General features: G+C 38.6%; 1 protein-coding gene across 1 annotated transcript in view; it reads left to right on the top strand.

The window, feature by feature from the left end:
• The window catches only part of MOCOS (molybdenum cofactor sulfurase), a 217,655-nt gene that overhangs the window by 89,592 nt on the left and 114,006 nt on the right, over window positions 1–14,057 (top strand). Inside the window, exon 4 of the mRNA XM_039383957.1 lies at window positions 605–1,243. Coding sequence (XP_039239891.1) covers window positions 605–1,243 — 639 coding nt within the window. The remainder of the gene's footprint in view (window positions 1–604; window positions 1,244–14,057) is intronic.

The raw sequence follows: 14,057 nt of genomic DNA, 5'->3' as shown, positions 1-14,057 counted from the left end.
TCTGGCTTGAGCTATCTTTGTGGACTACAGAGATTACAGCCTTATGTGCATAAGGCACATGAAAAGTGTTATGTTGCCTCTTGCTGCCTTCTTTTTCTATTGTTAATAGCATAAGCAAGGAGCAAAGCTGTATGCTAAGCTTTCCCTATTGAATACTGTGACCCTTAATTTCGATGCCCACTATTTAAGTAGATTATTTTAACTGAAACATATTCTGTCTGCTCTAAATACTTGATAAACTGAAAACCCTAATAGTTTGCAAATAGAACAGGTCTCTCTCAAGGACAGTGTAATTTTAACTATATGCAGGCTTGATTCTGATCCAACTAAGAGACCAGACTGGCCACTCTGGAGCCAGGCAGAATTGGCTTCTATCCTTAAGAACACGACCACATTCACTGTAGCATTAGAGTCTCTTGTGAGCAAAATGATTTGGGTTCTCCTTTTGAAGTTTATTGTGCTATTTGACAAAACGTGTCTACTTCTATTCATATCGGGTGTCAGAGTAGAAGACTTTATGCTGAGGAAAACCAAAATATATCACACAGCAATAAAAGAGAAAAATCAGAAAATAAATGGATCTTTTTATTTTTTCATTTTTCAGAATATTGCAACACTTTCACACTACTTCTGAGGATTACACCATCATTTTCACATCTGGATGCACAGCTGCGCTTAAACTGATAGCAGAATCATTCCCTTGGATACCTGAAGGCACAAAGCAACCCAGCAGTCGATTTTGTTACTTAACTGACAGCCATACATCTGTGGTGGGTATGAGGGGGATAACTGCATCAATGAATGTCTTGTCTGTTCCAATAACACCGCAAGAAATCTTGTTAGCGGAAAGCAGGTTACCAGCTGAAGAACAAAACTGCACAACACCTCATCTTTTCTCCTATCCAGCTCAGAGCAATTTTTCTGGTACCAAATATCCCCTTTCATGGATACAGGACATAAAATCTGGAAAACTCTGCCCCATCAAAACACCAGGGAAGTGGTTTGTTCTACTAGATGCAGCTTCGTATGTGAGCAGTTCTCCATTAGACCTGGGAGTTCATCAAGCTGACTTTATTCCCATCTCATTCTATAAGATCTTTGGATTCCCAACTGGTTTAGGAGCATTATTGGTAAACAACCGGATTGCTCCCCTCTTGAGGAAATCCTATTTCGGAGGTGGAACTGCAGCTGCCTACCTTGCAGGAGAGGATTTTTATTTCCCAAGGAAATCGATAGCAGAAAGGTAAGGCTTTGTTTAACAAAACAGATTTTTTGCTGATACTGTTTGCATCAGACAAATGTCTTAGGCTTGGTGTATGCGCTGGACTGTGATGCCTGTGCTTTTTATGAAATTGGATAGGTATTTCACATCTCATTCAGTTTGTCTTAGTATTCTTCTTTCCTATCTAAAGAACATCATCTGAAATATCTGCTTTCCTCTCCTGATCTAGTTTGTCACAACTTGTAAAAATATAAGACTTCATTCACTGACATAAAGGTCAGTCCATGCATTTTTTAATTGGTATTTAAGACACCTCAGTGGAACTTTGATTTGTTTTTGAAACACTGCATCCAAAGCAGCCAGGCCAAGGTTGATCACGTAGTGTAACGACCCTCAGTGAAACTGCAAAGTAAGGACTATTTATTTCACTGGAAAGGTGGCATACTTTACTCTCAAGAGAAACATTATCAAAATAACATGTGCAGTGTTGTTACCTATAACAGATATTTGTGGTGCTCTTATTCCCTGAATGAGGTTCTGAAGAAACAGCAAAGCTCTCCAACAGAAAATAAAGGACACCTACAGAGGGTCGAACATATACACGTAAGGAAATGCAGGGCAATGAATAAGCTTCCCCAGTCCCTTAACACCATGAAGTGCCATTCATAGTGATGTTTGGTCTCTCTGCCTCTCTCCTTCATGCCAGCAACAACTTACATAAATGCAGTAAAGGGTCTTCCTTCCTGTCTCACATCTGCACAAAAAAATGGCATTTAATCACAGAATCATAGAACAGTTTGGATTGGAAGGGACTTTAAAGATCATCTAGTTCCAAACCCCTGCCATGGGCAGGGACATCTTCCACTACAACAGGTTACTCAGAGCCCCATCCAACCCGGCCTTGAGCACTTCCAGGGATGGGGCATCTACAACTTCTCTGGGCAGCCTTTTCCAGTGCCTCACCACCATCACAGCAAAAACATTCTTTACATCTAATCTAAACCTGTCCTCTTCCAGTTTGAAGTCATTGCTTCTGGTCCTGTCACTGCATGCCCTTGTAAAACGTTCCTCTGTAGTTCTCTTGTAGGCCTCCTTCAGGTACTGTTAGGCTGCTGTAAGGTCTCCCCTGAGCCTTCTCTTCTCCAGGCTAAACAACCACAACTCTCTCAGACTTGTCTTTGTAGGAGAGGTACTCCAACCCTCGGAGCATCTTCATAACCCTCTTCTGGACTCACTCGAATGCTCCATGTGCTTCCCATGTTGGGGACCCCAGAGCTGGATGCATTACTCCAGGTGGGGTCTCATGAGAGTGAAGTAGAATCACCTCCTTTGACCTTCTGGCCATTCTTTTTTTGATGAAACCCAGGACATGGTTGATTTTGAGCTTCAAGCACACATTGCTGGGTCATGTTGAGCTTCTTGTAAACCAACATGTCCAAATTCTTCTCCCCAGGGCTGCTCTAAATCCATTCTCCACCACCTGTATTTGTGTTTGGGATTGCCCTGACCCATGTGCAGGACCTTTTACTTGTCTTTATTGAACTTCATGAGGTCTGCAAGGGGCTACCTCTCAAGTCTGTCAAGGTCCCTCTGGATGGCATCCCTTCTCTTTAGTGTGTCAGCTGCTCATAATTTCCAGGAGAATCTGCTCCGTGATCTTGCTGGACACCAAGGTAAGACTGAACAGTGTGTAGTTCCCCAGGTCTTTTTTTCCCTTTTTAAAAATGGGGGTTCCATTCAGTGGGAACTCCACTGAACTGCCACTGAACTTCTCAAATACAACGGAAGGCACCTTTAGCCAGTTCCCTCAGGACCCACAGATGCATCTTGTCAGGTCCCATGGACTTGTGCACCTTCAGGTTCCTTAGACGGTCTCAAACCTGATCTTTTCCTACCACAGTCCCTGCCTTTCTTTTCTGTGACTTGGGTGGTGTGGCTGGAGCACTTGCCAGTGAAGACAGAGGCAAAAAAGTTATCAAGTGCTTCGACCTTCTCCATATGCCGAGTAACCAGGTGTCATGTTTCCTTCTGGAGAGAGCCCACATTTTCCCTAGTCTTCCTTTTACTACTGATGTGCCTACAACAGCTTTTGCTGTTGCCTTTGATCTGGATTTAATTCTATCAGGGCTTTGGCTTTCCTAACCTGATCCCTAGCAGTTCAGACAATCTCTCTGTATTCCTTCCAGGTTACCTGTTCTTGCCTCCAGCCGCTGTAGGTTTCCTTTCTATGTTTGATTTTGTCCAGAGGCTCTTTGTTCATCCATGCAGGTCTCCTGGAATTTTTATCTGAATTCCTCTTTGTTGAGATGCATTGCTCCTAGGCTTGGAGTAAGTGACCCTTGAATCTTAACCAGCTCTCTTGGGCCCCTCTTCCTTCCAGGGCTTTATCCCATAGTATTCAAACAAGTATTGAATATATGTATATATAATCTCCTTTCAGTTGTTTATGGATGTGTATTCAGAAGCACAATGTCCTGCATCTCCCAAGATGTGAATGTCTGACCTTTCACTGCGTATGTAGTAATGCAAAATGACACTTCATGTTTTGCACCTCTTCTAGGTGTGTGTTCTTAATGCTGCTGTGGCATTTTGGTCCTGGACTGGTAAATGCAGAGGCTGGCCGTGTTCAGGTGGCTCTTGCCATGTGAAGGCCATGCATTGTTTCAGAATTGCATGTTGGCACAGATGATGTCCAGTTAATATTTTAATTTAGAAATAAAAACAGCAGAGAAACATCAGCATTCTGGCCTCTGTTTCTGATTTTTCAAACCAAAAAGTCTTTGAAGTGCAGCACTCACTGAAAGTCAGGATGAAGGAGCACAGAAATCATGGGATCCCGGGGTGCTCCTGGATCACCTGCAAGCCAAAGAGGAAACCAGCTTTAATTTGATCTGGGCAACTCTAGTTTCTGAGCAGCTTTTCTACAGAAAAGTGATACACAACTCCTAAGATTGCATAGCAGATAAAAATCTGAAATGTGGTTTAGATCTGAATTCTGCTTTTACACTTTTTTTAATTAACAATGTGGGAACCTTGAGGGGTACTCTGTCTCTGGTATCTTTGTCAAAAGTTTTCAGAGGTTGATCAACTATAAACCTTTCAGGAATTTGAGGCTCATACTGCTTCCAGGGCTTTCTTTACTGAATCAGAAGAAGGGCCTGCTTTAACCTTCTACTACAGAGTTATAAACAAAAGAATTTGATTTCTAAGTCAGGCTGGGTACAGAGTGTCTAATCTTGGTATGAGGGATACTAACTAAAATAATCAAATCTGACAGCTGGATACTAGTTCCTGTTAGATACCGAAGTGTCACACAGGCAGTCTGAGTTATTGTTCATAGGTCAATATTTATGTTTGACCTCATCTAATCCTTTGGTTGTTATTTGAAACCCTAATATTTAAAAGTTCATGTTTAGAGCATCACTGATGCTGTCCATAATCCCTAGAGAACTGGAGAGGATTGAAGTTTTCAAAGATAGGTTAGGAATGACCTTTTTTTTTCACTTTCTTGAAAAAAATAAAAATGTGTTGTATTGACATTCTCAGTCAATGTGCTCCAAGCTATATCATCCAATACTTTTTTCTTTCAGCTGCTATGGGTTTGCTTTATTATGTTTTTTTCAAATGTTTTCTTGATAATAAAATACAGAGAAGTTAGGAACGGGACTACTACACTTCAAATGAAATGCCAGGTCACCGTGGCCAAAGACAATACGATTACCTTATCTGAGGGCCATGTTTCCATTTCTTTGCTAGTGACTGAAACACTTGGGTCATTATTTCTCATATAAACAGCAACTCTAATCAGGTTTTATCCTTGTCAAATTGGAGTAAGGAGCCTCCGTCCTTGGAGGTGTTCAAACACAACTGGAGAAGAACCTGAGCAATCTGCTCCAACTGGATGGACATGCTTTAGGCAGGAGGTGGGATTTGAGATTCCATGGGGTCCTTTGCAGCTTCTGTAATTGATTTTGTGCACCTCTTCTGAGCTCCATCTGCATTCTCTCTTCAGGCATTTCTTTGTGATTCCAAAAGGTTTTATTCTTAATTAAAAAAAAAAAAAAAGCTTGTTTACACTATGTATTTAACATTCAGATTGAATACACTGAAACATGTAATTTCATGTGGTAATTCATAAGAAACCTGAATTCTAGCAAATGTCATTGGAAAAGTGGATTTGGATATCTGTATCTGAGTACCATTAGCAGAAGGTGTTTCCTGTTCACACATAATCTAAGAGCAATGTACTAAGGAAATAACTTGTTCTAAGTCAAGGTGAAACTTGAGTGGAGATATGTAATGAGAAGTTGTTTATTCCTCTTTCCTTCCCGGGATGTCAAAATGGTTACCTTTTTTCTTAATGGATACAGCTTTTGCTAGTGTTTCTTGTACTTTATTTTGTTATTCCTGCTGTATAAATTATTGTATCACAGTCTCTTTTACATTTCTTTATTACCCTTAAATCACTTCCACATTTTCCCATTTCATGTCAGTAGCCAGTCTTCCTATCTCAACCTTTAAAATCATGTTTATTGTATTTTCATCCTTATATCAAACAGCTTGACAAATTATTATTATCATTCACAAATCTAGCCTCATTTCCCATGTTTTTTTTTCTGCACAGTATGAGATAATAAAATAATATGATTATGTATAGCAAGAATTCAGCGATAAAATATTCATCATCTGTCCTATTTTTCTTTTGTAACTGGGAGTGCTGTTCAAAATCTGATCATCCCAGAATTTATGACTAAGGGAAAAGGAGCTGTTGTGTTATCTGTAAATTGCATATCTGCATCTTAGACTACCAGCGTGAAATATCTAGTGCATTAGCTGTTGTGTGTTTTTCATTTCCAAATGCATTTTCAAAAGCTTTGGAAATCCAGATGGCATGACTTTGTCCCTGATGAGTTTTAGTGGCTCTTGCCTCTGCTTCTTGAATGATTTGACAGTCACAAAGCAACACCCACACTTTTGTAGTCTATGTGCATTGTTACTTAACCAAAGCAGGTTTCTTTATTCTTGACGCTGTAGCTAGACATGACTGGGACAACTCTGCACATGCTTGTGCAGGTATGTGTTTAGTGACATGGTTTGGATTCTCAGTTGCATGCTGAGTTTGTGCATGCTGCAGGGAAGGGAAGGGAAGGAAGGAGTGGGAAATGGAGGCAGAAAGGTAAGGATGAATAATAGGATCCCAAGACAAAATCGAGAGTTGAGACAAAATCCTGAGGCTGGGTGGTGGATATGGAGCAGCTCAAGAATCCTTTGGCAAAAAAGCTGATCTTTGCTTGAAGTTGTCTATTTAGCACGATTGATTGTTTCTGTCAGCATAGAAAGAATATAGTGACAGGTGCTGGTTTATTCCGTAGAAGCTCTTCATAGTGCATCGAAACCACCTAGGGTCTGAATTGTGTTTAGAAGAGCACAGTCTTTATGTGAAAGCTCACCCGGTGGTCTAGCATATACCCATTGGCTCCACACACAAGGACTCTGCCTGTCCATGATTACTTTAATGTCATAGGTGGACTTAAATATTAACCTATCTAGTAGTACATTTTTTCAGGCATTTTTTTATGCTGCTTCCACATTTTTATGATGTTTAGAGATCTCCAAACAGGACCACTTATGGGGGAATTTCCAAATCTGTAAAATTCCTGAACAAACACCCTTTCAAACAGCAGTGATGACTTTCAGACTAGATACTTGGGAAGTGACAGGGGTCTTCATCTAATTTCTAATAGGTGTTTGCACCGTGAGACTACCTTCTGCACCTTACAGACCTGTTGCAGCCACTGACAGAGACTTGTAAGCTTGAACAGGGAAGAAGAGGGTGAACAAATCTCCTCCTTCCCCTCAGCCCCCAGTGCCACTGCGTTCTGCAGAGATGAAAGGCCAGAGGTCATTAAGGAGGACTGTGTAGGATCGTCACACAGCTGCTCTTCCTTTCTGAAAGGCAGACAAAGTCCTTTCATTTAACTGATAAAACTTAATTCTGACAACTTTTACAACTGTTTTTCAAAACAAGAGCTGTGAAAAAATAAAAGGGGGCTTTTTCCCTTTCTGAGTAACTATAAGAAGGTTCAAGTAACCCATTTTTCTTTTTCTTCTCTGCTGAAGTGGAAGTATCTGCTGGAAAGCTTCATGCAGTCTGTCTTATTACCTCTCAACACATCCAAGGTGGCAGTTGACATTTGATATGTTTTTCTGCCAGCCAGCCAGCTTCTTCAGTGTTTGATGCAAAAGAAAGCTTTTTATTTTTAATACTGAAGTTGTCCAATTCCCCAAAAACTCAGCACAGTCATAATAAACTGAAAATTGTACACCAGAGACCCAAACAGTATCCTGAGGGTATCACTTTTGATCTTGATTCACCATGATTCACCTTAAGTGCTGACTCTGGGATAAACTGAAAGCAGTGCCTCTGATAAATGCTTGTGGAGTGCAACCAGACACTTAAAACCACGTTTGCTAAGTTGGATTAGTGGGCAGTCACCCGAAGAAAAACAATAATACAGGTAAAACATTGAAGAGGCAATACAATTGGCAGAGGTGGCTTCTGTTAGCCAACTCCACCTGTATTCATTTGTACACTCCCGGAGTGTCTTTGTGCTAAACTGCAATCTGCAGTAAGGAAATGAATACAGAGTAAGATATTTTCCTCAGGTAGGAGAGGTAGTGGATCTTGCATGCTTTTTTGAAATGTTCAGCAAAACTAAATTAATAAAAAATAGAAATGCAAAGAATTTTTTAACTGTACTGTGGATTCTCTTACTTGGAAGTAGGAACCAAACTAACCATGTTTCTTCTTTCATTGTCCAAGTCTTACTGAAAGCCGGTAGTAATCATGAGCCTAATGTTAGCCACATGCCCAGTGCAAAGAGGCTCATGTAAATCACATCAAGCACCAGTCTCTATTGTTAGGAAACTCCATCCCAGTATATGGCTGGAACCAAATTATTAATTTATTAAATAAACCTTAAAAACCTTATAAACTTCTAGAGAGCTACAATGCATTCATTTTGTAAAAAGAGAAATGTGGATCTCGTTATAAAATGCATTTTTCTTAAAATAGAAAGTGTTTGAGATGCTAGCAAGAAAGAAAGTAATTCTTTCTTGGTATAAAACAAATATTTGCTCTATACCAAGATTTGATTTTGCCCTTGATCAAATAGAGTAAAAATTTTGCTTGAACTGGGACATATCTTTGCAGTCATTGTGGCTAAAAAGTTGTCATGACATAGTTTTACCTGAGGGAGTTCTTGTGCTCAAGTTTAGAATCAAACCTTTTCCCAGCCTTTTCCCTAAGACTTCTCTAAAAGGTTTTGTGAATTTCTAGAACCAGCTATTGTGATTCTATAGAATTAGTCTTCTGCTGAGAAATTTATGGTACATTTTTAATTGTGCTTTGTAGATTTTACATGTGTGATCGATTAACCTGTTTGACATATGAGGAAAAATAATGGTAACTTGTTTGGCATAAAAATCACATTTTTTTCTTTGCCATTTGTACTGTGTACTTAGAGTATCTTGATATTGGATGTAAAAGGGTGAGGCTGGCTTTTTGACCCAGACTGTATTTACAATATACAAGTCCTGTTCAGTTAATGTTAGGGAATTGATTTACTTTAAAGCACAGGACTTTAAGCTTTTGCTCTCTCATTTTACCTCAGGCAGTTCTTAGTAACTGGAATTGCTGTAAATACTCTACGGTATAGTATATAATTAGTATAATGCTCTTTGTTTGACTTCTGAAGTCTTTGAGACAAAAGCATGTGCTAAGGCAGGCATATGGAAGAGCTGTAACTAGTATCAGGGGGTCAATTTAGATATTTAACATTATTTTAACCTACTTTTAGTGTGCTCTGAATCCTCTGGCGTGTGTGTGTATGTGTTTTAAATACTCTCCACAGCAATGCTGAAATTGTTCTGAGTTGGCTACTGAATCTTTATTGGCTCCTTTAGAGTGAGTTTGGTCTGGGTTTACATAATGCAGCCTGAGATGTGCAGAAAGCAACATATGCTGCCTGCAGACCTGGTCCTGCACAGAGGATATCCTTATTCTGTCTTCAGAACCTCCCAAAAAGGGAGAAAACCTACTCACATCTTCCCTCCTTCCCCAGGAAAGCAATTATTGCTTTCTCTAACCTTTTGGGGAGGACTGGGAAGGGAGGATGTGTGTGTGGGTATGTGTGTGTTTCCATGTTCCTTCCTTGTCCTCTAGTAGCTGTGCTACCCAAACAGTGGAAGGAGTGGTAAGAAGGTCGTCAGGGCAGGAAATGACCATGACAAGGTGTTTATATTTTCCATTTGGGGATTTTTTTAAAAGCATGAGATAATGTGAGCAGGAGAAAGGCATGAGATAATAGAAATAAGAAAAAGCAGAATGGAAATGGCAAAAATGGAGGAAAAGTTGAAACAACATCTGTAAGTGGCAGCACCAAGCCCCAGACAGAGTGATGTGAGGTTGCTTCTGTGAGGGTGGCAGCTCTGCGTGGAGAGAGTCAGATCTGCCACATCCACATGAGGGGAGCTCCTTCAGGCAGGATGGGGAAGACCTGGGACATTAGGAGCAGGCGGGGAAATTCATGAAATATAGCTCAATGTCTCTGTCTCTTCCTGTGTCTCTGACCTGCAAATGAGTAGTGATGACTCATTGGAAGCTGTCATGAGTTTTGGATCCGGACCCTTCCTGTGAGCATGTATCAAAGCTTCTTGCTTCTGTTCTGCATGGATGCTGCAACAGTGGGCTCCAAAGCAGCCATTGCAATCTGTGGTTTCCACAGATTTTCTGGGTTTTTAAGTAAATGAGTTCAAACTGCAGGATACTGCTGTGCATGGCTGCCATACCACATAGTCCTTCTGACAGGGACTTCAGCTTGTACTTCAAGTAAATAAGTTTATGCTAATTGCAGTGCTGTATTTCCGTGTTGATCCTTTTGGAAGCAAAACTTTTAGGAAATACTTACTTTCTCCCTTCTCTCAGCAGATCCTGTCCTCCTACTACTTGTGTGAATTTAGTTTATTCTTTTCTTTCATAAACAGTGGGCAGAGGGATTCATGGTAAAGTACCTGGCAATTAAAATTACTGACTGAATGTCATCCAAATTTAGTTATTCCAAAATGGACTAGGTAATTTCCTTTAACATTTTGTCCTTAATGCAAATAATCATTATACAATGAAAAAGTATACTCCTCTAATGGAAAATCATACTGAGGTTATGTCAGGAAATGCCTGACCACAAATGACGAAGCATCTCCTTTAATGTAATATACTAATACACCATAATATCATGAGTTGATTGTAATCATTCTTGCTTTTATTAGCCTACTCCAGGGAGAAGGGACTAAAAACAGGTTTTTAGCCTGTTGTGCATTAATCCCTTGAGATCTATTAACTCACCATAAAGGCTTCACCAAAGGAGATCAAGACATCCCTGTATATCACATGGCAATCATAGATTTGATCTTTTGAAAGAGATCTTCACCTTCACTGGACTTTTTTCTAGTCCACTGACTTCCTTCCACTCAGAATTATGCTTCTAAAACTATTCTTGAAAGGTATTCTTGATTAGACTTTTTCTTGTCCGTACCATCAGAGAAAAGTCTTATTTAAGAAAAGGATATGTTTTTGCAGTCTAAATAATATCAGAATGCAAGCAAGCAAGTTGAAATGCTATAAAGGTTTCTCTATTAATAGTAGAAGATTCACAAAACTATCTTAAATTTAATGACTAAGATTATGTGACTTCTTATTTGATACCTGTATTATTTTAAATTTTATTTATAGCTAAGCTACAGAGAGCTCCATATTTAAAAAGTTTAGTGAACAGTGGCTTCCTAGTGGTAAAAAAGAGATATATTGAAACAGGGTAGTTTAAATCTTTAGATTACACAACTCAGGCTTGTATTTGAAGATTACAAGTACAAGCACGGGTTTGTTTTTGGTTTTTTGGGGGTTTTGTTTTTTTTTTTAAACCTTCTTACTAGTCAAATATATGCAAGAGTGCATCTGGCAGTTGTGCTCTTGGGAACCCGTGAAAGAAACATCTACAGGCTTTTCAAACAGATTTAATTTAGAAGAAAAAGGAAAATATTGATGCTCTTGAGAAAAAAAGGTTTTACAGTCTTTCTTGACTTTTACATATAAGCAACAGTTTCCAAAACAGGAAATACACAGATTTGATTAAACACTTGGCTGTCACATTTCAGTCTGTTCATGTTCAATTAAAAAATTCAGAGGGATTCTCTAGCAATAATGCTAGAGAATCTACTTTTTTAATATCTAGGCATTTAAATTATCAAATGACATCTGCTATGACTTAATAACTGTGTCAAATGATTGTAATAGCTTTGGTTTTGGTGAATTCTGTGATAAAATGTTTCAGAGTTACAGCAGGAATAGTGCTTATGCTGAAAGGATTGTATTTCCTATTTCATACTTTATGGCAGACATTTTGCAGTTATGTTTTCAGGTAGTACTCTGAAGTGGCCACTTTTTTTTTTTTAAATTATTGCTGATGTCAACAGTCTGTAAGTTCAGCAATGTAGATTGCATGGATTTTCTCCATAACATCCACTGCTAAAAAGTGATTATTATGAATCTAACTCTTCTTATCACTCAGTTTTGCTCTAAATTAGAGGTGTCTTGGTTGGTCTGAAGTTAGCTACGTAGCTAGTATGTGACCGATTTAAGTGAGAAAAATGTTGTGCTGCTTTTGTCAGTGACGGATTTAGCATAATCTGTCCCCTTGGGCAAATCGATAAATTGATTCTAAGTAACAGGAGCCCAGTTAGCCCTTCCTACAAAAGAAAGTTGTTTGGGGTTTTTTTAAATTTTTTCTGCTGTCACTATATGAATGAAGGCAACTGCTTTGAAGTCCTCAAAGAAGGGTGTTGGTCATGTTATTTTTTTTAGATCTTGAGTTTTGTGTATATATATTTTTCCCATGTTTCATCCTGATGGGTTAGTTTAGAAGGACTGTATCAAAATAAAGAGCCACAGTTATTGTTAGTCCTAGATTTTCTGACTTTGTCTTGAGAAAGATAAAAGATAAACCTTGCATGAGCTTTTATCAAATTAAAGAAAGGATATGTGTACACATAAGAAATATAAACCTTCACTGCCGAATACCAATATGTGAATAACAAGTCATCTCTAATCAGCTTTTACCGATAAACATTTGTAACACTTTTCTAGTACAGTTCGGATCACACCTCTGTGTGGCAGAAATCCTTCAAGATAAGCCTTTATACATCAGACACTTACTTTAGTATGGCCCTTTGCTAGCACAGCACATGTAGTGTCAGAGAGGTTGTACTCTGTTGCACTAAAAGCCTAGGAAGAGCCTTCACAGGCTTTCAAAAACATGATGCAGTAAATGTGAGTGCCACAAGCTCTTTCAGAGGAGAGTTACCAAACTGCTGTGTAGAGGCCTTTTGGCCCATTTCGCCTCCTGTTGGACTCAACAGGACACCTTTGATTATGTTCTGTATGCCAAATATAATCCATTTAAATAATTTACATTGATTTTAAAAAACCCCATGAATTCTCATTGATTCTCTATATAGACATTCCTAGCTGATTTTCCTAGGCAGATTGCTGCAGAATTGCTGATGAACAGGAAAACCACTCTCTAATTGTTCATAAGAATTACAGTTTTGGCATTTAATGATTAAATTAAAACAAAACCAAGTAAGACCATGCACTTCAGCTGATTTTTTCCCAAAGAATTTGGCATTCTATATGTATGAATAAGGTCACTCATAGGCAAGAAACCATAGTAGACTTACCAGTAGACAGATGACTATGGAAGAATTCCTCCTGGCAAGCTTTGACTGCATGTAAGTGTACATTCTGTATGTTACAACTTCATGCAGCTGTAACTCTTCCTTCTGTCTGATACCAGCTGGTGGGGTTTACAAGGAGTTTTACAAATAGAAGTACAAGATGCAGTTTTAAATTTTAGTGAGGACTAAATGAAGCCAGCTTTGTCTTAATAACATGTTGCATTTCAAGAAGGTCGAATTCCTTTGTAATTTTTCTTGTTTGTATTCTTTGCATTGTGTTGCTTATGTAAGTTCACAGCAGAGTACAGGTAAACATTATGAATAGAACTGATGTAAAATTTTAACTCCCTCCAAGAAGACATGTGTAGACACATATGAATGTGTTCAGATTTTACAAAATGTTAATCAAACTGTACTATACTTTTCTTGGTAAAGGAACATGGTCTTTTAAGTTTTTAGTGGGCCAGTTTGTAGCAGACATCCTAAATATTTTCTGTAAATACTTCTATTATGGAATAAAGTATATGAAGATTAATGCCCACAACATAAACACACCTGTGATCTTCATTCATATGAACTATGTATAGGAATATACATGTAGATACATTCATTTTGTGTTCCCTGAAAATTTCTCTAATACCTGCATGCTATTAACATTGTCACCAAATCCTTAATGTGATACTGTGCACACCGTAGTGGATGTGTGCCTTTTAAGATCAACTACATGAAATTTTCAGAAATACAGATTATTTGACAAATCAAGCTTAGAGTATAACTACAGTTAAAGTATAGGGAATATGGGTTTTATTTCAGTTTCCATGTGCAATAAAATGTAAATTTACACATACTTCTGCCATGCAGGGTGTATGGAATAAATTCTCATTTAATCTCCCTTCCTGTCTGATGAACTCAAATGCAGAATTGTAAGTCTAAGATAAAGAAAGATTTCTTATCCTAGCCTGGTTTATTTAAATTATGAGCTAAAGATGGGAATGTGAATCTTGAAGTCATTTTGTAGTTAATGAAGCAGTTATAACCAACAAGA

The sequence above is a fragment of the Pipra filicauda genome, unplaced genomic scaffold, assembly GCF_003945595.2.
Source record: "Pipra filicauda isolate LSUMZ 115617 unplaced genomic scaffold, ASM394559v2 scaffold331_size1881853_pilon, whole genome shotgun sequence".
In the NCBI taxonomy this organism is placed as follows: domain Eukaryota; kingdom Metazoa; phylum Chordata; class Aves; order Passeriformes; family Pipridae; genus Pipra; species Pipra filicauda.
Note: the sequence above shows the minus strand (reverse complement) of the source record. Positions and strands in the feature narration are given on the sequence as shown.